The following is a 23,656-nucleotide window of genomic DNA, read 5'->3' as shown; positions in this document are numbered from 1 at the left end:
GGTAGGACAAGTCACCTGTCATCACTTTTCTTTTTCTAAAAAACACTCATGGCTATTCTCACTCATTTATTCTCCTAGCTGAACTTAAGAATCACATTCTATCCAGTTGGAATTTTGGCTAGGATGATGCTAAACTTATAGATTTCAGGGAGAACTGACATTTTACAGTATTGAATCTTGACCTCCCAGAACATGGTACGATCTTCCAATTTTTTCTTTAGTGTCCCTTGGGAAATAACCTCTTTATTTCTTTAAAAAAAAATTTTAAGTTCAATTTTTATTTTTGGTCACACTGCACTGCATGTGGGATCTTAGTTCCCTGAGGAGGGATTGAACCCAGGTCCTTGGCAGTGAAAATGCAGAGTCCTAACCACTGGACCATGGGCAAATTTCCAGCTTTACCCTCTTTTTATTTTTTTAATATACACTCTGTACCTTTATTGCTACTTTTATTTCTGTGTATTTGATATTTTTGTTGCTGTTCTAATTGGGAGACTGTTTCCATTACCATAAAAAAAAAGGTATATTCAGTAAACAGTTTCTACAGGCCATTATATGCTTTTCACTGGCTCTGACACAGTTTGTAACTAGGTATCACTGATATAAGAAAAGTTACTGACCTTTGCATGTTAATTCTGTAATGGCTTCCCCGGGTTAGTCTTAGCAGTTTTAACAATTTTCAGCTGACTCTCTGCAGACACTTTTTAGCACATAAGGCTGTGAGGAAGTCACCGAGGCCCTGCCCACCCCCACCCCAACCTATAAGCTGATCCACATGCCCGTCTCACTCAGCTGCCTCGTGACCAAAGGGACAGGTCACTGCTAAGTGGTTCTCCCAAGTCCAGACCCTGTGGCCTCAGGCACGCCAGCCACCCCAGCGCCCCACACCGACCAACCACACTCCCAAGGGGCACTTTAACTGGCACCTGTGGGAGACAGTGGCTTTTAACTGGGTGCACCCCCATCTCTACCTTGATTTTAGGTCCCCTGTGGACACACAAGTTTGTCTTCTCTCTTGGCAGGATGTTACCACAAGGTCATGTGTGTGACTACATGTGTTCATAGTTCATATATATATATATTCATATATACATGTTTATATATTTAAAAAAAATTTTTTTAATTACCCTACACTGACCAACTAGCATGGCTACCAAGAGGTCAAATGACAGGGAGGTTGATGCCACTCACAGGGACTTCCCTGGTGGTCCAGAGGTTAAGAACCCACCTGCCAAAGCAGGCAACACCGGTTCAATCTTTGGTCCAGGAGGACCCCACATGCCACAGCCACTGAGCCCTCACTCCAGAGCCCATGAGACGCAACCACTGACGCCCACACACCCTAGAGCCCACGCTCCACAAGAAGAGAAGACACCGCAAAGAGAAGCCCAGGCCCCGTGACCAGTAGCTCCACTCACTGCAACTAGAGGAAGCCCGAGGCAGCAACGAAGACCCAGCACAGCCATAAATAAACACCACCACTCACAGACCTTGAGGCTGGAATCTCAGCTCACTGACCTCTCCGAGCCTCACTTTCTCCTACGTGAAATCAGGTAATAACAGTACCTACTTAACCTAGGTAAATGAGGTGATTAAATGGCTAAGATTTGGGAAGATTGCCAAGCACGGGGCAGACATTCTGTAAGTGTCATCTCCTTCTCCTTCACTTAGCCAGAATTGCTTTATCTCCGCTCCTGAGTCTGGAGCAAACTCTTCAAGGGGCCATACTTATCTGATGGCCGTTGACTCAGATGGCTGATCCAGGACAGCTCCACATCCTGTTTCACCCCATCTCTTGAAATCCAATTAGCAATCAATTAACAGACCTTGTCCTTACAAGTAGCCAGAGCTGCTTCCAGGTGATTGTGGCCGGGGATCCCAGCTCCCCACTCCCGCCCCCACGAACTCACAGGTCCATTTCTCCTATACCGGGAGTAACAAGGGCTCCCTTACTGGGACCCAGGGAACCACATGCTTCTCAGACAACCCTAAAAGGAGAAGAGGAAGAGGGCTGTGCAGGCAGATCTTTTCAACATAACTCTAAGCCACACAGCCACTGCTGTACATCCAGAAGGTCACAGAGGACGTCCACCATTTCCCCATGTTGGTTGAGCTATTTCTGCTTGGGGACGAACTGAGAAGGTACTAAGCAGCCCCCCAGCCTCAGAAGTCTCCCAGTGAACCAAGGGTCAGGAAGGCAAGCATGTCACCCACTGCTGCCCGAGCCCCAGCACCCCGTCCCCAGGGCTCCTGCTCTCCAGTCAGCCCACCCCAAACAAACCAGATCCACTGCACCCTTCCTTGCACTCTGACCTCAAAAATTCAACTTAAAAAAAAAAACAAAACTGTGGTAAGAACTTCCCTAGGAGTCCAGTGGCTAAGACTCCATGCTCTGAATGCAGGGGGCTCAGGTTCGATCCCTGGTCAGGGAACTAGATCCCACGTGTTGCAACTAAGAGTTCACATAGCCGTGACTAAAGAGCAAAGACCCTGCATGTCGCAACTAAGACCTGGCACATAAATTGTGGTAAAGCACATATACAATTTACCATTTTTAAATGTACAATTCAGTGGCATCAATTACATTCACAGTGTTACTCATCACCACTCTCTAGTCCCAGAATCTTCCATCACCCCAAAAGCAATGCCTGTACCCATCAAACAGTCACTCCCCATCTCTCCCTCCTCCCACTCCATGGCAACCACGAATCTACTTTCTATCCCTGAATTTGCTTATTCTGGGGCTTTCGTATAAACATGCTCATAGACTATGCGGCCTTCTCAGGCTGGTTTCCTTCACTCAGGATAGTATTTTCAAGCTTCCAGCATTTAAACGCTAGCATCTGCGGTACTAGCACTCATACTTTCTTCTAGTATTTTCAAGAGTCTCGCCCTTGCTGGTACTCCATCCCTTTTTAGGGCTGCATGATATTCCATCGTATGGACATGGCACACGGAGTTTATCTGCTCTGCTACCAGTGGACATTGGGCTGTTTCCACCTTTTGGCTATTGTGAAGTCAAGCCCTTTAACTGGTTTCCAGTCTTTAAGAGGGTCTTATGGTCTGTGAGGAGGCCACTTGGCCTCTGTCTTGGGCAGCCCCACCTGCTTCCAATCAAGGTCTTCCCAAGAGCCCTCCCTCTGCACCCGTCCTCATGTAAACCCACAGTCCCAGTGAGGAACGGAGAGACTTTAGCCCAGCTAAGCCCCTCCCTCCATCTTGCTGTTGTTTAGTCACTAATTTGTGTCCGACTCTTCTGCAAATCCAAGGACTGTAGCTCCCAGGCTCCTCTGTCCATGGGATTTTCCAGGCAAGAATACTGGAGTGGGTTGCCACTTCTTTCTCCAGAGGATCTTCCTGACCCAGGAATCAACACCCCAGCCACCCCGACCCCTGCATCGGCAGGCGGATTCTTTACCACTGAGCCACCAGGGAAGCATCTGTATTTTCCATGGCGTTCCATTGTGTTTTTTTTTAACTGAGCACTTATAAGCCCACTGTCGAACTACCGTCTTTACCCAATAACCGTACTCAACAGTGTTATCATCACCCTATTTCACAACAGAGGAAACAAGATCAGGCAAAACTCCCAATTCAGTGCCCTTCACTCCCCCCCCTCACCCAAACACCAGCCAATGTCGTGTTCAAGTCTTACCCCCTCCCCTGGAAAACCAAAGTCTAAAGCGAGACTAATCCAACCCTATCCAGCTCCAGGTCTAGAAAAACCAAACTGTCTTCCAGGAAAAAACAGAGGTGCTGCTGGGTCCCCAGAGGTGACATCTCTAAGCCCACCCCTATCCCTTACATGCACACCCCCACCCCTTTAAACACCCCCACACCTGGGAGCACCTGAGTTGGGGGGGTTGGTGGCTCATGCAGATTTAGCTACCTGGCTCCCCTGAGGGCTGCTGGGGGTGGGGGGCCTTGGAAGTTACCCCTACCCCCGGGCTGGGCCACTGGAGCAGTTGGCAGAGGGCACCACATGGGGCCCCAAAAGGGGTAAGTGCAGCTGGGCTGCAGGGAGAACCCAAGACCAGCTGGGAGGTGGCGGGAGCCCAGGCGTTGGTTGTTCGCTCTCCTACCTCCATCCGGGGTCCAGCTTCCACTTGGATGACAGCCATGTCCCTTCAGACTCGGAGGCCAGCCCAAGCCATCAGCGCCTGGCCTTCTCAGAGGCCACCCTGCCTCTCTCCGGTTTTCTGGTTCCCAAGGCGTCTACATTCTATTTCCGGTGGGGAGGCTCACCTGGGCTTGGTTTACACCAGGGAGAGCACCAAAGGCTAGAAATCACCTCCAGCCAGGCGTTAACTATTTACCTGCATCCTCTGCCCACGGGGGCCTGCGAGGCTCGTGGGAGAAGCAGATCGCCAGAGCGAGTAGGGCAGCGAGCAGGCATTGACACGGAAGAAGAAAGCTTAGCAGAAGTTTATTCCTCCCAGAAGACTCAGGGCAGGGAGGCCCAGGACCAGTGGTCCCATCCTTTCATCCTTCAAGGAGGCAGAAAGCAGTCTTTGCTCTGTTCAAGGCTTCACAGTCAATGCTGGATCAACCCCAGATCTCCTGGCTTTGAGATAGCGCTTGTTCCGCTAAACCCAGGGGCCTCTACAAACCAAACATGCAGACAGACCGATACCTTGGAGCTAATGCACAGCAAGGGGACGCAGGGGTAGAGGTCTCTACAACTACAAATCAGTGGTTTGAAGTGGGTGGTTCCTTGCCTCCCTTCCTCCCAAAATGGGGTACCAGCTGGCTCAGTGAGCAGGTGGACAGCATTCCCAGAGAGAACTGGCCCTTCAAGGGGATGGGTGGGTTCAGGGTGAGGTTATGTCCATCAGCTTTCAGGACAAATTCTCGGCTTTATTAATTCTCCTTCTTTCCGCAGGCAAAAGTAAACAAGCTTTTCTCAGGCAGCCCAGCATGGAGGCCTTCGCTATTCAAACACTGCAAGAATCGACAGGCTCGGATGGACTGAGCTCCCAGGCCCTGCTTCCCAGGGGGCCCCCTGGCCTCCTGCCCACAACTTCCCTCCTGCTGAGACGAGGCGAGCAAGGCCTTTGTGGTTTCAGACCCCAGAGTCCCAGAGCCCATGATCCGGATCTGGCCCAAGTTCCCTGGGGAGAGCATGAGAGATCCCGGGCATCCGGAGACCCAGAGAAAGTCACAACGGGTCTGGCCAAGGACCCAGCATCTCGACAGGCATCACACTTGCTCACCTAGCCCTTCGGTGGAGGAAGCACTTTGTCAAGAGTGTTCATTGACTGTTTGCTTCCACTGATATCATGTTTTCCAAGGTCCAGAAGAAAGATAGGAAATAAATAGTAACAAAACCAAAAGAAATGAGAAAACTGAGAATTAGTAAAGTTTTTTCAAAGGAAGATGCTACAACTTAGTTGCCCAGGAATCTTCTGTCTGGTTGAGCTTTATACCAGCTTCTCGTGGCCTGTAGAGAAATCTCATGAGTTGTTTTTTGCTACTCCTCTATTCCATTTGCACATTTCGAATTTGGAAGGAAGAAGCCAAAAACCACCACGAGAAACCTAAAGTCAAGGTTGGAAGGACCAGCAAAGTGGGAGACGAGAGTGAGCGACCATGACGATCTGCCTTGACCTTGGATGGGCTGTGTTCTCAGCCCGAGGAGCTCATCCCGGTGAGCTTTGCTGGGGCTCATGTCACAGTAAAAGCAAGAAGCAGGACTCCATGACCTGAAAGTGTCTTCTCGATTCTCAACTGCTCTGAAAGTGAAAGTTGCTCAGTCGTGTCCGACTCTTTGCGACCCCATAGACTACACAGTCCATGGAATTCTCCAGGCCAGAATACTGGAGTGGGTAGCCTATCCCTTCTCCAGGGGCTCTTCCTGACCCAGGAGTCAAACCGGAATCTCCTGCATCGCAGGCGGATTCTTTACCAACTGAGCTATCAGGGAGGCCCAGGAGCTGGATGAACTGGGGTTGTCCCTCTGAATCTGTTTTTTATCAAAGAGTGTCCTCACAGGCACCCATGATGCTGTTTCCTCCAGCCCCTTCCCAGCACAATTTCTCCTGTAAGTGTCCCCGAGACTCAATCAAAGGTGCTGAAGACCCAGCAACCTAAGTCCATTATTTCTTTGGTTCTCCCCAGTGAGGCCTCCAGCACTCCCTGACATTTTCTGGCATTTCCTCTTTGAGGGCCGTTTGGTGACTATGAATATCCAAGTTCTGAATCCATTTTCTCAAGTTCCCAGGGACCGGCCGACACTCGAAACAATCCAGTCTATTCTAAAGCATTCAGGTGATCACACGGGTACCCGGGCCTCCCCCACAGGCCAACCAGGAGAGGAGCAAAGGGGGCCCCCGAGTTGACTCTGAGGTCCTCTGGGGACCCCACTGTCACCATTCTTGCCCCCCATGCCCACTCCTACTACAAGCTGTTGTTTAGTCACTGAGTTATGCCCAACTCTTTCGAGACCCCACAGACTAATCCACCAGGCTCCTCTGTCCACAGGATTTCCCAGGCAAGAATACTGGAGTGGGTTGCCATTGCCCTCTCCAGGGGAGCTCCCAGACCTGGGGGCTGAACCCATGCATCCTGTGCCTCCTGCACTGGCAGGTGAATTCTCTACCACTGAGCCACCAGGGAAGCTCCCTACTCCAAGTACCGGTACACAAAAGCCCCATGTGACCCCAGGCCCACGGCACTGGGTACAGCCTGACCTGCTCTCCATCTGGTGCGCCCTCCAGCCAGGCTGGAGCCCTCTCTGTGCCCAAAGCCAGGGTTGGGTGACCCTTCTTGTACCAAGGATGGTCCATGGGCCCTTTCTCACAGTAATATTTCTAAATGCAGAAATAAAATCCACAAGACTACAAAGGAAACTAATCAATACTGAAATACACTTACCCAAATATTTTCAAAACCCCAGATTTATGGTACAGTGATGTAATGTATGTGTTTCTTTATTAATGATTATAAATCAAGATCCCACAGCAGGGCTGGTAACTTTCATCATTTTTAAGCAATTAGCAAGCATAAATAATATTTCATGATACCTGCACCAACTCTAACATGATGTGAAAACGGCTGGGATTTCTGCAGGTGGCCAAATCTCCGATGTTGCTGACCCGGCTGTGGTTTGTGGCCCACCTTTGCAATGGAGGAAACTTCTTTTTTTTTTGGCCACACAGCATGCAAGATTTTAGTTCCCATCCAGGGATAGAACCATGTCCCCTGCAGTACAGTGTTGAGTCCAAACCACTAGACCACCAGGGAAGTTCTTTTTTTTTCTTTCTTTCTTTTTGGAAACTCTTGATTTCAGTTAGAGGGAAGGGACAGTGAGAGCGTGAGTCTCTTCCTGTCCCGATTCACACCCCTCCTCATTCTGTTTGTGGACCCCAGTGCTCTAAGAATGTCCTTTCCATCTCCACCACCCATCTCCTTCCCTCTCTGCAAGAAGGAATTTACAGGACCCTGGCTTGGATGGCCCTGGGCCAGAAGACAGCTTCCCCTCGCTGGCTGAGCAGGAGGACCATGGCTTTGAGGGTCTCAGGCTTGGAAGGCAAGCTAGCCCTAAGCACTAATAAAGGCCCCTCCCCTTTATTCTTAGAAGGGACATCATTGCAGAAAATGCCATGTGGCTCCATCTTGCTCAGTGCAGCCCAGGGGAACCACTGATACCAGCCAGTGCCCCAGTGGTGGCTGGGGAGTCTGGCCCCTCTAACCTCCCTTCCCCAGCCCCCAGCGCACCCCACAGCAAAAAGAAGGAAAGCAGCAAGGGGACCGCTTACCTTCGGGCTCCTCCACGCTGCTGGCTGCAGTGGTCGGCGGTGCCACAGGGATCTCTTTGTGGGGTTCAGGACGGAGGGAAAGGGAAACAAGGTCAGAACACGTTATTTTTGACCTTAGAGAAGAAAAAGCACAGTGCAGATTCCCCCCAACCTCCCCGGGCCCTCCCTCCTGGTCCCACTCTTCACCCCGGGAGATGACGGTCAGGGAGGAAGGGAAAGCCTGGCGTAGGGGCCAGACCACCCCGTTCTCGGCTGGAAGCTGTCCCTCCAGCTGGCAGAGACTGGAGGAGGGGAAGGCAGGACTTTGCCCCCTCTGCTGTCTGTGTGCCATCTACTCATCTCGGGGCCAGGGGCAGACAGAGAGGTCCTTAGGCCCCCCTTATTCACATCAACAGACTCTGAGCTCAGGCTGACCTTGACTCATGGGTGGGGAAGGTGTCTGTGGCATGTGAGGGTGCTGGGGGGTGTTTTCCACATGCAAAGAGGGGTCTGCACTCTGGCCTAGGTTCCCACAGGCTCACACCTCAAGAGCTAAGGCGTTTTCTTAGCAGGGAGAACAGACTGACAATACAGAAGACTGCGGGGCCAGAGAGAAGTGTGCTCTATTGGGGCCGTTCCTCTCCTACTGAGAACAGCAACGCGCTCCTACAAGCTCCAGTTCTGGGCTCAGAAAAGGTGAGGAGCTTCAGCCAGTCTCTAGGAAAGACCCAGACTTCACGGCTCCAGATTCTCTTTCTAGTCAGGGCCAAACCAAGAACCCAAACTCCCTGAGTGGCAGGGAGTCACCTCCCCGGCTGAGTGACCATATGAATGTGGAGTCACAGACACCTCCACGAACCCCACTAATTTTGGCCACCACCTGACTGCTAGGGGTTAAGATCTCCCTTGGACCCCCTCCTCCCAGACTCTAGATCAGCTGCCACCTGGGTCCTGGGGGGTGGTCAAGATGGAAAACTCGGGCCTGGGGGCAAACCTGAGGGTCACCCGCAGAAGCCAGCTCTGCACCTTCAGAAGCAACAGGCAGAGGGCTGGCCCTCGATATGGTGCGGAACCCCTACTCTCGGTTTATCATCGACAGCAAGCTACAGGTGCCCTGTTACAGCAGCTCATTAAGAAGCCGGGCTCCCTCTTGAGTCTTCATGAACTACTTGGCCCCAGCAGGAACATTCCAGAGGGAAATCCAGACAGCCCAGCCTAATCCTGCAAATCCAGGGAAGGGGCTGGGGCCAGTGGCCACGGAGCCACCCTGGCTGCCCGAGCCCCACTCCTCGGGCCTGGCTCTAGGACGTGAGTAGAGGGCCCCATGGCTCCCAGAGCTGTGATCAAACAGACACAAGCGTCCAAGGTCCTGTCTGGACACCTGAAACCCGGTGCCACCAGGAAGAGCTCACAGAAATCCCAGGATGGAGATCCCAGGTCTCTAGGTGGTTGGCAGTGACGCTCACCCCCAGCATCAACCCGCCCTTTTCAAGAGAAAGGGAAAAGGTACAGAGCGTGTTGGAAAGCGGGATGCTTTCTCATCTCCCAAGGTTCCCATCCCTAATTCTGAAAAATCAGCTCCACTTTCAGGCCTTTCCCCTCAAGGATTTGAAATGTTGCTCCCAGCCACCCTGGGAACGCGACAGCTCCTGACTCCCCCTCGCAGGGAGACCTCGTTTGCTTCCCCTACGTTTGCACAAGCTCGGATGGTGGGGCCGATCTCCTCCCAGCTTTCTAAAAATGGTCAGTTTTCTGGAGGGCCAGAAGAGAAAGATACTCGCAAGCTGTGAGACCCGGACAATTAGATGTCGTGAAAACCATCTCAACCTGCTCCACCCTGGATGGACACAGGCTCAATTTCCCGTGGTTCAGATTTGCGGTATCCGCTGTTACCATGGCAACATCTTCTGGTCGTAAGACCTGCTGGAAGCCACGCAGCCTGGAGTGTCCTGGACATGCAGCCACACTCAAGTCAAGTGGATGAGGTGTGGGATGTTGAAGACTCCCACCCAGTGTGGGGGGGAGCGGATTCCCTGCAAGATCCAGGGTCCACTCCAAGGACCCCAAGCAGCTGCCTGGCCCCCAGCCTCCTGCTCTGCTTCATGTTGTTTGTTCCAAGACCCTGGTATCTGATCTGTGAAGCTGGTGCCCACCCAGGACACTGAAAACCATAAAGCAGGGGTCGGCCGACTTCTCCAGCAAAGGACCAGCTAGCAAACGTTTTGGGCCCTGCAGGTCACAGGGGCTATGTCGCCACTACTCAATTCCGCCATCACAGCCCCAAAGTGGCCACAGGCAGTCCGTGAACAAGTGAGCCCGGCTGGGTCCCATTAAACTTTACTTACAGACGCTGAACTTTTCCTTTCATATCATTTTCACATGTCGTAAATTAGTAATCTTTTAATTTTTGTTTTAATCATTTTTAAAAGGTTTTTTAAAAAAAGCCCAGCCAGCCGCACAAAACCAGGCAGTGAGCCAAATCCCCAGGCAGGGTGTGCTAAGCCCTGCTCTGGAGAGGCAGCCTTGTGCCTGGGGTCTGCCTCAGAGGCTGGGATTCGCTCCTCCTTCGTCCTCCCTTCTGAGTTCAGGTCAGCCCTGTATTCAGAATCAAACAGGCCGAGGCTAGGGGCTAGTGCCCACCCAGGCCCCTGGCATCCATGGGAGCTAAACCTCTGCTCATGACACCTCTGCAGTTTTAACATGTTAAAGCTCTCCCAAGCCAAGGCCCTGAGCCACCCCTGATCTCTCCCCAAGTTCCAGCAACTAAGGGGCTGACCACTAGCCTGCAGGGGCCTCTGGAACCCTCAGAGATGCTGCCATTCTTCCTAAAGGCCGCTGGTCCCCACCTGGAGTCCATTCTTTCTGCTCTGAATCTGCCAGGGCAGAGGGGCCTAGAATTCCCACAGCAGCAGCCCCTGATCCAGACCTCTCTCCCAGCCCAGGCCCAGGGCCAAGGTGGATACGGGAAGAGGTGGACATGCTTCCTCTGGCACCCTGGGAGCAGGAGACTGTCAGAACAGAGCCATGGATGGGCCGGCTCTGCTGAGACTTCCATAGGCTTGGGGGTCTCACACAGGGCCCCAGTGAGTGCAGAGATCCACCTCAATGAGCACTGGCCCCCAGACATGGGTGACCCTGAGCCCCCACGTGGCCGGGAGGAGGGGCGCCCCGCATACTTATGCAGGGGGCGATGGGTGAGCGGCTCTGCTGGTAGCCCTTGGCGCAGCGGTTGCAGGTGATGCCGGTCACACCGTCCTTGCAGGGACACTGGCCCGTAGTCTGGTTGCACGTCTTGCCAGCGGCGCCCACGGGGTGGCAATCGCAGGCTGTGGAGGACACACAACAGAAGGCGTGAGAGGGTGGGAGTGACCAGAGCACACCCTCCTCCGAGGCCCTCCCCACCTAGCGGCACCCTCCCAGACCCCACCCCAGGGGAAGAGCTGAGCCGGGTGTGAGGGGCCAACCCACACACATTCCAGAAGCTCTGATCACTGACCACCTGCCTACCTGGAGACAGGAAACGAAAATCAGAATGGACCAACCGGAAAGGACAGTCCGGGCAGAGGAGTCAAGTCGGGGCGCCCTTCTGAAGGCCCAGGAGGAACACCTCACAGCCCGTGGCTGAGTGGGAGGGTAGGAGTCAGATTTGGGGGCACACCTGTCCTTGACAGGCTGCTTTGTGCCCTCTTGCTCCTTTGCCCCCAGCCAGCTCCTAGCGCCCATGCATCCTTGCTAACCTCTGGGTGGGAGGGACAGGGTTTGGGGCCTGATGGAGCCCTGGGATTTGCCAGCTCAGAGGGAGTTAGCAAGGAGTGTCCCTCCCAGGGCTGTTGCCCCACTCTGCTCTGTCCAGCCAACCTGACTGGCAGGCAGGCAGTCTGAGATGCAGGCTTCTGGATCACAATACCAATCAACTGTAGCTCCAGGAAGGGTCAACAACTATCCTTCACTTAAAGGCCCTGATGAAACGTAAAGACTTAGAGGTGAAGGAACCCCTCAGGGCCTTGCAGAAAAGGACTGGCCAAGCTGGGAAGTGCCACGAGGCTCTGTTTCTCAGTTCAGGTGCTGCTGTATCCCACACCCCTCCTCCAGGTTTGCAATGGGCTAAAGAGCTGCGGTTGCCCACCCGTCACACTGCACCCAAGGCTCCCTCCCTATTTCCAGGACCCAGTGACAAAATAGCCAGGGGAGTTTAAGGGGACACGCCCCTATTATGGACTGAATGACTGCATTCCCCCTGCACATTCATATGTTGGAAGCTAACCCCCATTGTGATGGCATTAGGAGGCAGAGCCCTTGGGAGGTAGTCAGGTAGACATGGTCACGTGGGTGAGACCCCATGTCTCTTACGTCTCCTGCATGAGCAAGCAGGCTCTTAACCACTAGTGTCACCTGCGAACTCGATGCCCACTAACTCCACGAGGTTTGAGCAAGAACTGTGGTATCTGCAAACACAGGACACCTGCCTCCCTGGACCTAGGCAGTGGACTTAGGGTGGGCAGAGAAGGGGAGGCAGGAAGGAGCCCAATGCCCTCGCCCACTCCCTGGGGTCTCCCTGGCCCTCCCCCCAGGGAAGAGAAGCCTGGAGAGGGTGAGCAGCTGTCTGCAGGAGGCGACCTGCTCCAAGTTCACTTGGTGCCAGAGCTGCTCTGTTTCTATTCCAAATGGGAAAAAAGTATCCAAGGGAATAAGTGAGAGCAGCACTCCCCGAAGAGCTACACTAACTCCTCCCGAGAGGGTGCCGCTCAGCATGAGGGCACCAGGCCACGGGTGAAGACCCGGCCTCTTCCAGCTGGCCAGCCTCGGGCCCAGGAGGGGCTCAGGAGGAGAATTAGGAAGAGGAAGGCGGAGGGCCAAGGGTGCAGAAAGGACAGGAATGTGAGGAATTGCTTGCTGAAGTTGTGTCTGGACACGTGAGAGCTTCTGGAAACCCTGGGAGTACGGGTCTGGGGGAGGAGGGGGGATGGGGCGGGGTGCTTCAAGCCAGGTGAGGGGAGGGCAGGGGACAAGGCCTAGGGGAGGAAATGGGACTGTCTCAATCCCGCCCCTGTGAACAGCAGCAAACCTTCTATTAGAAATCTCTGTCAAATCTATCCTAAATTCATTTCCCAATGTTTTTTTCTTCTTCCCTCTTTTCTTTCACTCGGCCTCGAAGCGCACTGTGGATGATGCTATGAAGAGGGGATGGCTGGAAGTGACCAATGACCTTAGATCCATCCCTGTGACAGGAAGGGCGATGGGCCACGGCGGCCTCTCTGAGCTGGCCTGGTGACAGCAAAGGCCCAGCACAGGCCCCTGGTGTCCCGAGCCCCTGGTGCAGGCGTGGGCACCACCAGGCGGATATGGACTCCCCAGGCTCCTGCCAGCTGACCTCCCTTGGCCAGCTTCGCAAGCCTGCTGGTAATCCTGAAACCCACGCCAAGACATCCTCCCCTCCATGCTGACGGAACACAGCTGCGTGCCAGTGACTTCTGGGCCTTGGACTCGGCCGGGAGGGGGTCACCAAAGGTTGCATGGTCACTGGAGGGTCCGAGCCAAGTCACCCACAGGCCCAGGTCATCTTCACTGAGGCAGGAGCTGGCCGAGAGCAGAATCTGGGGGGAGCAGAGTGCACTGCCCTCACCTGAGGCCTCTCAAAGCTGGGGACCCCTCAGCCCCCTGTGGTTGGTGAGCTGGCAGGGAGGAGCTGGGTGCCCGCTGAGATGGGCAGAGCGGAGGGCCAAACTCGGTGATGGCAGGGCAGTGTGTCTGCTTCACGGAGCAGGCACGTCCTTAGGCCTAGCCTTTGGTTACAGGAGAGGGCTCTTTGCTGTGCAGTTTCCAAATCATTCTCTCAAGATCTGCAAAGACTCCAAGCAACTGGCCCTTGGTCTGAGAGAAGCAGTGGGCTGACTGTGCTTCACGCAAATCACTGTTACAGGAAGAGAAGTCAGCAGAGTCCCAGGGGGTCCAGGCGGAGGGGTGGGTGGCAGTGAGTGGGAGGCTACTCAGGTCACTGCCATGGTGGGGGGACCATCCTCAGAGGTGGGGCACTCCTGCAACACAGCCCTGCCACTTGGACCCCTGAGCACGTCCACACCCCCACATGCCGTCCTTCTGGTCCTCGCACCAGCCTGTGAAATTAGCATGACTATACCGAGGAGGCCAGGAGTGGAGAGACAGAAAGGGCCTGATCTCTTGAGCATGTCACTGAGGGCCCTCGCCCTCTCCTATGTGTCCCCCTACACTTCCCATTCTGCAAGGAGAAATACACCCTTCCCTGTTGAAACCAAGGCCAGGTGGCATCTCTTACGTGCGGTCAAATGCAGCCCCAACACAGACACTTGCATTGCACTCATTCTCAATTCACAGCCTAATGGCCCCAAAGTAAAGACTTTTCCTCAAACCCCATGATTATGGAAAGCTAAGTTATATCTTCTGGGCAAAGAAAGATGAGCTTCAAAGTGTGGGGAGAACTGATGAATCACAACAGCCCACAGTGGGTTCTCTACAACGTTGGACAAGAGAATCCAGCTAGTAATGCCCACAGGAAGAGGGTCTGAGCTGCCCACCGGTTACACAGGAGACTTCAACCCTGGTCCTTAGAGAAAGCCAAAGGGATTGTGCTGTATCGCCCAAAATCCAAAACACACCCAGATGCACAAACACACATAGATTCCTACAACTCTCAGACACGCAGGCACACAGCACCACAGGGGGCAGGGGAGAGGATGAGGGCAGGCTGAGCTGGGAGGATGTGGACGTGAGCGAGTAGAAGTCTTCTCCTTGGCGGGGGGTCTGGTGAAAGGGACAAAGTCAGAGCCTCCCGGATTCTTCCGAGAACAGGCTCTGGGTCAGAATGTCTTCTCCTGCAGGAAGCCCGGTTCGGTGACTCCCGTTTCCCTGGATGTCAGCCACTCCGCTCGGAGGAGGTCAGGCCCTTCCCCAGCAAGTCATCATCTGCACGCAGCAGGCAGAACCTGGCCCTGGGAAACAACCCACCAGAGAGTTTTTCCATGAAGAGGAAGGTGAGACCAGGAGGAAGCCCAGGGCCCTGAGAAGGCGGCCGGATCAGGTTTCTCATGAACACATGGGCTGGATGGTAGCCCGATGCAGAGAAGCCAGACTGTCCTTGCTTGGGGTCATCAGCCAGATACGAACCGCTAAAGACACACAGATGGTTTCAGATGGGTGTCAAGAGACCCAGGTCTGATCCTGCCCTGCCAGTAATGCAGTGTGACCCTGGGCTAGTGCCTTGCTCTGAGTCTCAGGCAGCTCATCTCTAAGGCCAGAGGTTTATACTTGCACTAAAGTTGCTTCCAACTAAACAGGCTAAGATCCAGGGCAGCATTCTGTCCCCTGGGACCATCACCCACACTGCTGCAGTCCACTGCAGTGTCCCAGCTCAGGGGACCAGGAACATGCTCCTGCTGTACACCAGGCCCTCGCTCCACACCCATGCGGCACCCTGCCCGACACCATGAACTGCTGCACTGGGCTGGACTCTTTGAGATCTGTGTTGTCAGCTATGAGAAGTGCACTGGGGTTACTGAGGGGCCCCACAAAGCTGACCCGCAAGGCAGGCAGCCCTGATCCTCCTCTGTGGTGAGGCCCCTGACCTGACTCCTGACAACCCCGGATCTGTTCTCAGACCCTAGGGCTTCGCCTTTTCAGAATATCTTATTCTGGGATTTATGGAGGTGCAGGATGTATGGTCAGAGAAGGCATTGGCACCCCACTCCAGTACTCTTGTCTGGAAAATCCCATGGACAGAGGAGCCTGGTAGGCTGCAGTCCATGGGGTCGCAAAGAGTTGGACACGACTGAGCGACTTCACTTTCACTTTTCACTTTCATGCATTGGAGAAGGAAATGGCAACCCACTCCAGTGTTCTTGCCTGGAGAATCCCAGGGATGGGGGAGCCTGGTGGGCTGCCGTCTATGGGGTCGCACAGAGGTGGACACGACTGAAGTGACTTAGCAGCAGCCACAGCAGGATGTATGGTGGATGGAATCATACAGCAGGTAATCTTTTAAAATTGGCCTCCTTTATGCCCAGTGCATCTTCCCAGGTGGCGCTAGTGGTAAAGAATCCACCTGCCAATGCAGGAAATGTAAGGGATATGGGTTTGTTCAATCCCTGGGTTCAGAAGATTCCCTAGAGCAGGAAATGTCAATCCATTCCAGTATTCGTGCCTGGAGAATCCCATGGACAGAGGAGCCATAAGGTCGCAAAGAGTCGGACACGACTGAAGCAACTTACCACACACATATGCCCAGTGCATTGAAATGCATCCGTGTTGCCAAGTCAGTCAACAGCGTGTCCAGTTGCATCACTGAGTTAGATTCCACAGTACAGACATACCACTGGTTGGTTGACCATTCACCCACCAGAGCACAGTTGGGCTGTTTCCAGTTTTTGCCAGTTGTGAATAATGCTTTTATCAACATCCATGTGCCGTTTTACCCACTCCAGTGTTCTTGCCTGGAGAATCCCAGGGACAGGGGAGCCTGGTGGGCTGCCGTCTATGGGGTCACACAGAGTCGGACACGACTGAAGTGACTTAGCAGCAGCAGGTGCCATTTTTTGTGTGAAAGGAGATTTCATTTCTCTGGGATAAACATCAAGAGGAAGCATTGCTTGGTATTATGGCAGCTCTATGCTTCACTTCTCCCTGGTGGCTCAGCGGTGAAAAATCCACCTGCCAATGCAGGAGACTCAGGTTCGATTCCTGGGTTGGGAAAATCCCCTGGAGAAGGAAATGGCAACCCACTCCAGTATTCTTGCTCGGGAAATCCCAAGGATAGAGAAGCCTGAAGATCCACAGTCCATGGGGTCACAAAGAGTCGGGGCACGGCTTAGCGACTGAACAGCAACAGCAGGTGGGTGGTGGCATCTCGCCACGGCTCTAGTCTACATTTCCCCAGTGCAGAAGAGTGACGGTTGAGGCATTTATCCATCATCCCTGTATCATCACCGAAGTAGCTCTGCTCAAGTATTCTGCCCCTTTCTAGCTGAGTGGTCAGTATTGCCTAATTGTGCGGTTTTGAGAGTTCTCCACATTAGCTGGATTCAAGTTCTTGGCCGGATATGTGATGCACAAATACGTCCCCCTGTCTGCTCCTTCACAGCAGAAGCTTCTTACAAGGCACGCCATGAGCATCAGTCGGGTCACTGACCCTTAGCCTTGCTGGTGGCCTCTGTGGCTCTCAGAACTGGCCCTTCCTTTACCTCCCTTCTGACCCAAAGCCCTCCAGCCCTTTCCTGCTCTCAGGCATGGGTTCCTCCCCTCCCCACTGCCAGTTACACTATTTCCAGCTTATTTATTTCCTCCATGTAACTCACCACAATCTGTAATAATCCTCTGCTTATTGTTTCTTCTTTATCATCAACCTCCCTCCAGAACACAAGTTCCAGAGGAACCTGTCTGTGCTGGTCACCACTGGACCCCAGTTCCCATGTCGGGCAGGGGATCCACGGATATGGGTTCAATCAGTGCACATACTCAGGGCCACTGTGTCGCCCTCCCTGTGGGAAGAGGCTGTTTCATGGACCCTGAATCTGGAGGAGAAGAGGAGGGACACGCAGGAAAGACCCTCCCCTCACATCTGAGATCACTGGCAACCACAACAACAAACACTCCCCACTTCCAAATTCTCTGTGCTAATGAGGGACGAGGATAATTTAAATCCACAGGTAATCCGCAAACTTCATCTCAGCTCTTTGTCCGCTCCTCCTAGGCTCTGCTTTTCTTTCTCCCAGCAGTTGCTGCTGCTGCTGCTGCTGCTGCTAAGTCGCTTCAGTCGTGTCCGACTCTGTGCGACCCCATAGACGGCAGCCCACCAGGCTCCCCCATCCCTGGGATTCTCCAGGCAAGAGTACTGGAGTTGGGTGCCATCTTCTTCTCCCCCAGCGGTTGCTAAGGAGGCACAAAAGAAGACACATTTCAAGTTGCACAACCTCTCTTTCCCCCACCACTTTTGCATGAAGGTGCAGGCAGCAGGAAGTGGAAGGGGGAGCCCCGGCATCCCAAACTGGGTTATTTGACCCTCTGTGATCTATTAATAGTTAACTACAGTCTTCCTGCAGCTGATTTACAGGTGAAAGTTTCAGATGTGTGTGTGTATACAGATGGGTGTGTGTGTGTATACAGATGGGTGTGTGTGTGTACAGATGGGTCATGCATGTGTGTGTACAGATGGGGATGTGTGTATACAGATGGGGGTGTGTGTGTGTATACAGATGGGTGTGTGTGTGTGTGTGTGTACAGATGGGTGTGTGTGTATACAGATGGGTGTGTGTGTGTGTACTGATGCGTGTGTGTGTATACAGATGGGTGTGTGTGTGTGTATACAGATGGGTGTGTGTGTGTACAGATGGGTGTGTGTGTACAGATGGGTGTGTGTGTGTACAGATGGGTGTGTGTGTGTGTGTACAGATGGGTGTGTGTGTGTACAGATGGGTGTGTGTGTGTGTGTACAGATGGGTGTGTGTGTGTGTACAGATGGGTGTGTGTGTGTACAGATGGGTGTGTGTGTGTACAGATGGGTGGGTGTGTGTGTGTACAGATGGGTGTGTGTGTGTACAGATGGGTGTGTGTGTGTGTGTACAGATGGGTGTGTGTGTGTGTACAGATAGGGGTGTGTACAGATGGGTGTGTGTGTGTGTACAGATGGGGGTGTGTGTGTGTATGTAAAGATGGGTGTGTGTGTGTGTATGTAAAGATGGGTGTGTGTGTGTGTACAGATGGGTGTGTGTGTGTGTACAGATGGGGGTGTGTGTGTGTGTGTACAGATGGGTGTGTGTGTGTGTGTACAGATGTGTGTGTGTGTGTGTGTACAGATGGGTGTGTGTGTGTGTGTGTGTGTGTATACAGATAGGTGTGTGTGTGTGTGTTTGTGTGTGTTGTCTGCATGCACTGGATGCACAGAGCCCAGCAGGCAAGCAGAGGCTGGATGGTGGAGGAGGTGCCAGAGCACCTGGGTGACCGACAGTGGGGACCAGCTCGGGCTTTGCATCTGCCTTTCAGCCCGAGGGCCCTCAGATGCCGCGGGTCTTTCTTAGTGGCACTTTCAGAACCGCACCTGGACACACCCAACCCGTCCCCATCTTCTCCGCTGAGCCCCCGACCCCCACTCCTGCCTGCAGCTGCCAAGCACCCAGCTCTGCTGTTCCAGCCGTTTATCAGTTTTGCTCCCAATATCAAGGGTGTGCAACAGCATTAGGGCAAATTCCTCGGGCCCTGTGCAGTCTGGTGGGAATCAGCTTTCAAGTCCACATGAGGGTTAAGCCCCTCAAATGAGAGGGGCCAGCTGTGCTAGGTACCACGCTCATGGAAAGAACTAAGGCCGCGGGCAGCCTGAGCGATGCTCTCCACATGGTGTGCGTGCTGACAGTAACAGCAGCTCTGGTTCCTCACCTTTCCTTTGCTTGTACCAATGACTGTAACAGTTCCTGGTGTGGTGTGCACGCTGTGTGCCAGACACCTCCTCTACATCATCTCACTTAATCAACTCTGTAACACTTGGGATGAGGGACTATTATTATTGTTGTTGTTGTTAAGTTGCTCAGTCATGTCCGACTCTTTGCTAACCCATGGACTGTAGCATACCTGGCTTCCCTGTTCTTCACTATCTCCCAGTGTTTGCTCAAACTCATGTCAATTGTGTTGATGATGCCATCCAACTGTCTCATCCTCAGTCATCCCCTTCTTCTCCTGCCCTCAACCTTTCCCAGCATCAACGTCTTTTCCAATGAGTCAGTTCTTCGCATCAGGTGGCCAAAGTATTGGAGCTTCAGCACTAGTCCTTGCGATGAACATTCAGGGTTGATTTCCTTTAGGATTGATTAGTTTGATCTTCTAGCTGTCCAAGGGACTCAAGCGTCTTCTTCAGCACAATTCAAAACCAAAGTATTGGAGCTTCAGCACTAGTCCTTGCGATGAATATTCAGGGTTGATTTCATTTAGGATTGATTAGTTTGATCTTCTTGCTGTCCAAGGGACTCAAGCGTCTTCTTCAGCACAATTCAAAACCATCAGTTCTTTGGTGCTCAGCCTTCTTTACGGTCCAACTCTCACATCCGTACACGGCTACTGGAAAGGCCACAGCCTTGACTAGATAGACCTTTGTTGGCGAAGTGATGTCTCTCCCCTGATATCATTTCAATGCGTATTTATCTGGCTGTGCTAGGTCTCAGCTGCATCACTCGGATCTTGGATCCTCTCTGGCAGCATGCAGAGTCTTTAGTGTCAGCATGTGGGATCCAGACCCCTGACCTGGGATTTAACCCGGGCCCCCTGCACTGGGAGTAGGGAGTTTTACCCACTGGGCCACCAGGGAAGTCCCAAGAAGGGACTGTTATTATCCCCATTTTCAGATGGGAAAATTCCTACCCTGGGGCTAGGGACCACCTGCTGCTCTTCTGGTAGCAGAAGTTCCATCCCAAGTAATGTCCCTGTTAAGGGGGGGTGTGGGGGAGAAACAAACATCAGGAAGCTTTTCTGCTCAGACTGGGGACCCCTGGGGGGCTACAGGTCCACTGTTGCCCACAGCTTCCGAGGACTCAGGCACGTTCTCAGCGGCTTGTGATGAGCCATGGTGACTGTGAACTTGAAGGGGGCAGGGCAATGACGGCAAGAAACAGGCCGCTCTGAGCCGGGCGGGCACTAGATGCGGTGGGTAATTTCTCCATTCTCATCACAATTCAGTTCACGGGAGACTCCCGGAATGTCTTTATCCATCACAGATGGTTTGAGGAGATGATAAATTAATATCGTTTAAAGGGAGGCCTGGCTGAAATGGTTAAATGGTAACGTCTTCTTTGCTGGCTCTAAAGAGAAAGAGCCCCCGAGTCCATAAAGAAGACAAACGGTAAACAAAACCGCCTATCCGTCTTGACAGATTCCAGGATGAGTATCACTCACACACCCTTCTGCAGAGAAAGGGGAGAAACTCATCTCGTCTGACTTTGTATAGGACAACAGCCCAGGCCATAATGAGGCCTTCCCAGGGCTGTGAAATCGCACTGAATAGCAGAGAGTGCAGCCGCCTGCTCCCTGGGCATGTTGACTACAGCCCTTTGTATGCACTAGCACTGTCTGGTTCCAAACTAGGGGAGGGGAGAAAGAACCCAACAAATTTGTTGCTACGAAACTTCCCTTGGGGGGATGGCATAATGATGCTTGGGACCGAATGCCCTTGCTCCAAGCTGTTCTTGTCTGGGTCCACCCCTGCTCTCAAATGAACAAGGTCAGGTGTCAGCCCATCACCAGCAGTGTATGGGTGGCCTCAGGCCCATACTTGGGGCTCCTCCCAGGCCCTGGGAAGTCAGGGGCTCAAGGGGCCCCCATGACTTTTCCCAGGCACCCTTAGGTTAATGGCTGAGTTGAATCAAGAGGCACTGCCGGCTGTCCCATTTTCCCCATGAAATGCATTTGAGACAGAGCAAAGAAGTACAGCTTTCACCCCAGGGCTACAATCTACATGATTCTGGAAGCCTCTGACAGTGAACCATCAGGGATCAAAATACTGGGATCAAATGCTGCCACCAAGGGAACCATCTCCTTAAACCGTCTAGCCCTGGGAAGACAAGACAGTGGAATTCTCCGAAGGCGATGAGAGAGACCCCTGTCTGAAGATCTTGAGGGTACACATTCCCCTGCTAGCATCTGAACAATAGCTGGTTCCCCCTAAATCGCAGGGTCTTTCTCAGTGGGGGAACTGTGGACTCCAAGTTCCCACGTCTCTAAGGGGGTGACATCAGGAAAAAAGAGCTAAGGGGAAAGATGCGGAACTTTCAAGAGATGCCTTTCCTCAGAGTGAAATGGCAGGACCTTTCAGGTCACATTCTTCTTCTCACCAATCAGAGAGCGTGTCTTCCATGTGTTGTCTCTTCTCACCAATCATGAAGCAGAGACCTTCAGGCAATGCTCTTCCTCACCAATCAGGAGGCAGGATCCTTGAAACACTGTCTTCCCTCACCAATCAGGAGGCAGGATACTTGAAACATGGTCCTCCCCTGCCGATCAGGAGGCAATGACAGTCTCACTTCTAACACATTTCCCTAGAAGGATAAGCAAGTATTCTTTTGAGCAGATTCCATCCTTAGATTTTTTTCCTCTTCCATGGGTCCTTCTCTCAGAGTTAACATCAAAGTGGTTGCTGTCCAGGGCTGGGAGGAAAGACAAAGCCACCCAGGCTCGCCAGAGCATTTGAAAGAAGCCAGGACCCCACCCTCACCTGCCTGTATCTGTTCTTCCTGGAAACCAGCACAGGAAGCCTGCAGTTCCACACCACGGAACCAGAGTGGCAGAGCCCCAGAGGATGGTCTGCAGGTTCCCAGGACCCTGTGGCCTTCTGAGATCTCACTCTGAGCAGTGCCAGGCCACACACGGCCCTTGTCCCTCGCCACGGCAACAGAGGAAAGGGAGGGGATGCAGATGGCAAGATGACCAAGGCCTTGCTCCTTCCCGACTCGCCAGGGGACATGCCTTTCCTTCTCTGACAGCTCAAACTGGCACTACAGGAAGTGACCACTGCCCTTCCAAACAGAGCCCAGATCTTCTCATTCACGGGCACAGGGCTGCCCACCTGACTGGCCCCCATTGAGTAAATTTTTTTGGCCAAATCCTCAAGAAAACTAAGTGCAGCCAGTTGTTTACAAGACCCCAACTCCAATTTCTTCTGTAGAAAAAAGACAACAAAATACTTGGGCACAAGGCACTGGCTACCTTCCAACTACTGTCTCTGAAAACCCAAAGCCCTCCTTCCCTGGTGCCCCTGCCTTCCTGCTACTGTGGATGCTTCCCGGGTCCCTTTTCCCAGATCACCTTTCTCAATTTCTGGTCAAACTCTCCTGGGGCTTTCTTACCTGGATCAGTTGTTTTTAACATGGAAAACAGCCCAGCTACCTTAATGCTTAAATTTCTCTCAGCAACCACCAGAGGCAGCCTTAGGTCCACAGAACTGGAAAGAGCCACAGGGTCCTTGTGTGAGGGAAGCCACCCTGTTCATCTCTGCTCATTTGGAATCTCAGGGACTTCTCTGGGAGAAGACAGACTGGGAATCTGTTCTTTAGAAAAAAGCTTTCTGCAACAGTAGGGCAGACTGCATGGGCCCCACACTCAGAAGGGCACAAACTAGGCTGAAACTCTGCTTGCCATTTTGAAAGTCTTAGCAATTCCTGAACAAGAAGAAGTCCCATATTTTCATTTTGCACCGGGGCCCACAAATTATGTAATCAGTACTCCACACAAGTGCCCAACATCTGGTGGATTTCCTGTTAAGAAGATGATACTCTGGCTTCATCCAGAGCTAAGCAGTAGCCATAGAAAGACTTCTCTGCTGCAGCTCCTCATCCAGGCCTAGGTTGGCTTGGGTCTCTCCTGCCTCAGGGTCTTTACAGGCCCATGTGAGGACCCCAGCCACACTGGCTTGTGGCCCAAGAGCCCTCGGAGATGAATATCTTCCCAAGAAGTCAGGTTCTCAGCAAGCAGTGTCCCTAGGCCCCAAGTTTTGGACCCAGAGAGCCTTGGTTCCTGGAATTCCCAAAAACAAATGCATGTGGCAGGGTGGGGAGGAGGAGGGGAGCACTTCTCCCCTCCCCCATTGTCACTAAATTCCCTGGCATTTCATCAACTCCTTGGAGTCATCTGATCATAGCTTCATTTTTGTTAGTGGGAGAAAACAAAACTGCAGAAAGTTAAAACATTACAGCTTGCTTCAGTGAACGAAAATAGAGACCCCCGTCTCCGTTTAATTTTTTGTCCTGAGAAGTGAAACTATTTGCAGGTGGATTAAATGCTCCTTCTGAACCCCTGCCTCTCACCCCACTTCCCCCCTCCCCAAGTTGTGGACATCTGTGAAGGTGCGCATCTATCTGAGTGTTGAGGGCTGGAGGAGGGGGCGGGGGGCTGGGGTGGGGTTGGGGGGGTGGTGGGCG

At 52.8% G+C, this 23,656-nt stretch overlaps 1 protein-coding gene across 1 annotated transcript in view; it reads right to left on the bottom strand.

Moving 5' to 3' along the window:
• The window catches only part of NTN1 (netrin 1), a 186,773-nt gene that overhangs the window by 41,867 nt on the left and 121,250 nt on the right, over nucleotides 1-23,656 (bottom strand). Inside the window, exons 3-4 of the mRNA XM_052658337.1 lie at nucleotides 10,913-11,062; nucleotides 7,758-7,811 (exon numbers count right to left, since the gene is read on the bottom strand). Of these exons, the coding sequence (XP_052514297.1) occupies nucleotides 7,758-7,811; nucleotides 10,913-11,062 (204 nt within the window). The remainder of the gene's footprint in view (nucleotides 1-7,757; nucleotides 7,812-10,912; nucleotides 11,063-23,656) is intronic.

This window comes from Budorcas taxicolor, chromosome 19 (assembly GCF_023091745.1).
Source record: "Budorcas taxicolor isolate Tak-1 chromosome 19, Takin1.1, whole genome shotgun sequence".
NCBI classification, from domain to species: Eukaryota; Metazoa; Chordata; class Mammalia; order Artiodactyla; family Bovidae; genus Budorcas; species Budorcas taxicolor.
The sequence above is the reverse complement of the archived record's forward strand: the minus strand, read 5'-3'. Positions and strand labels throughout refer to the sequence as shown.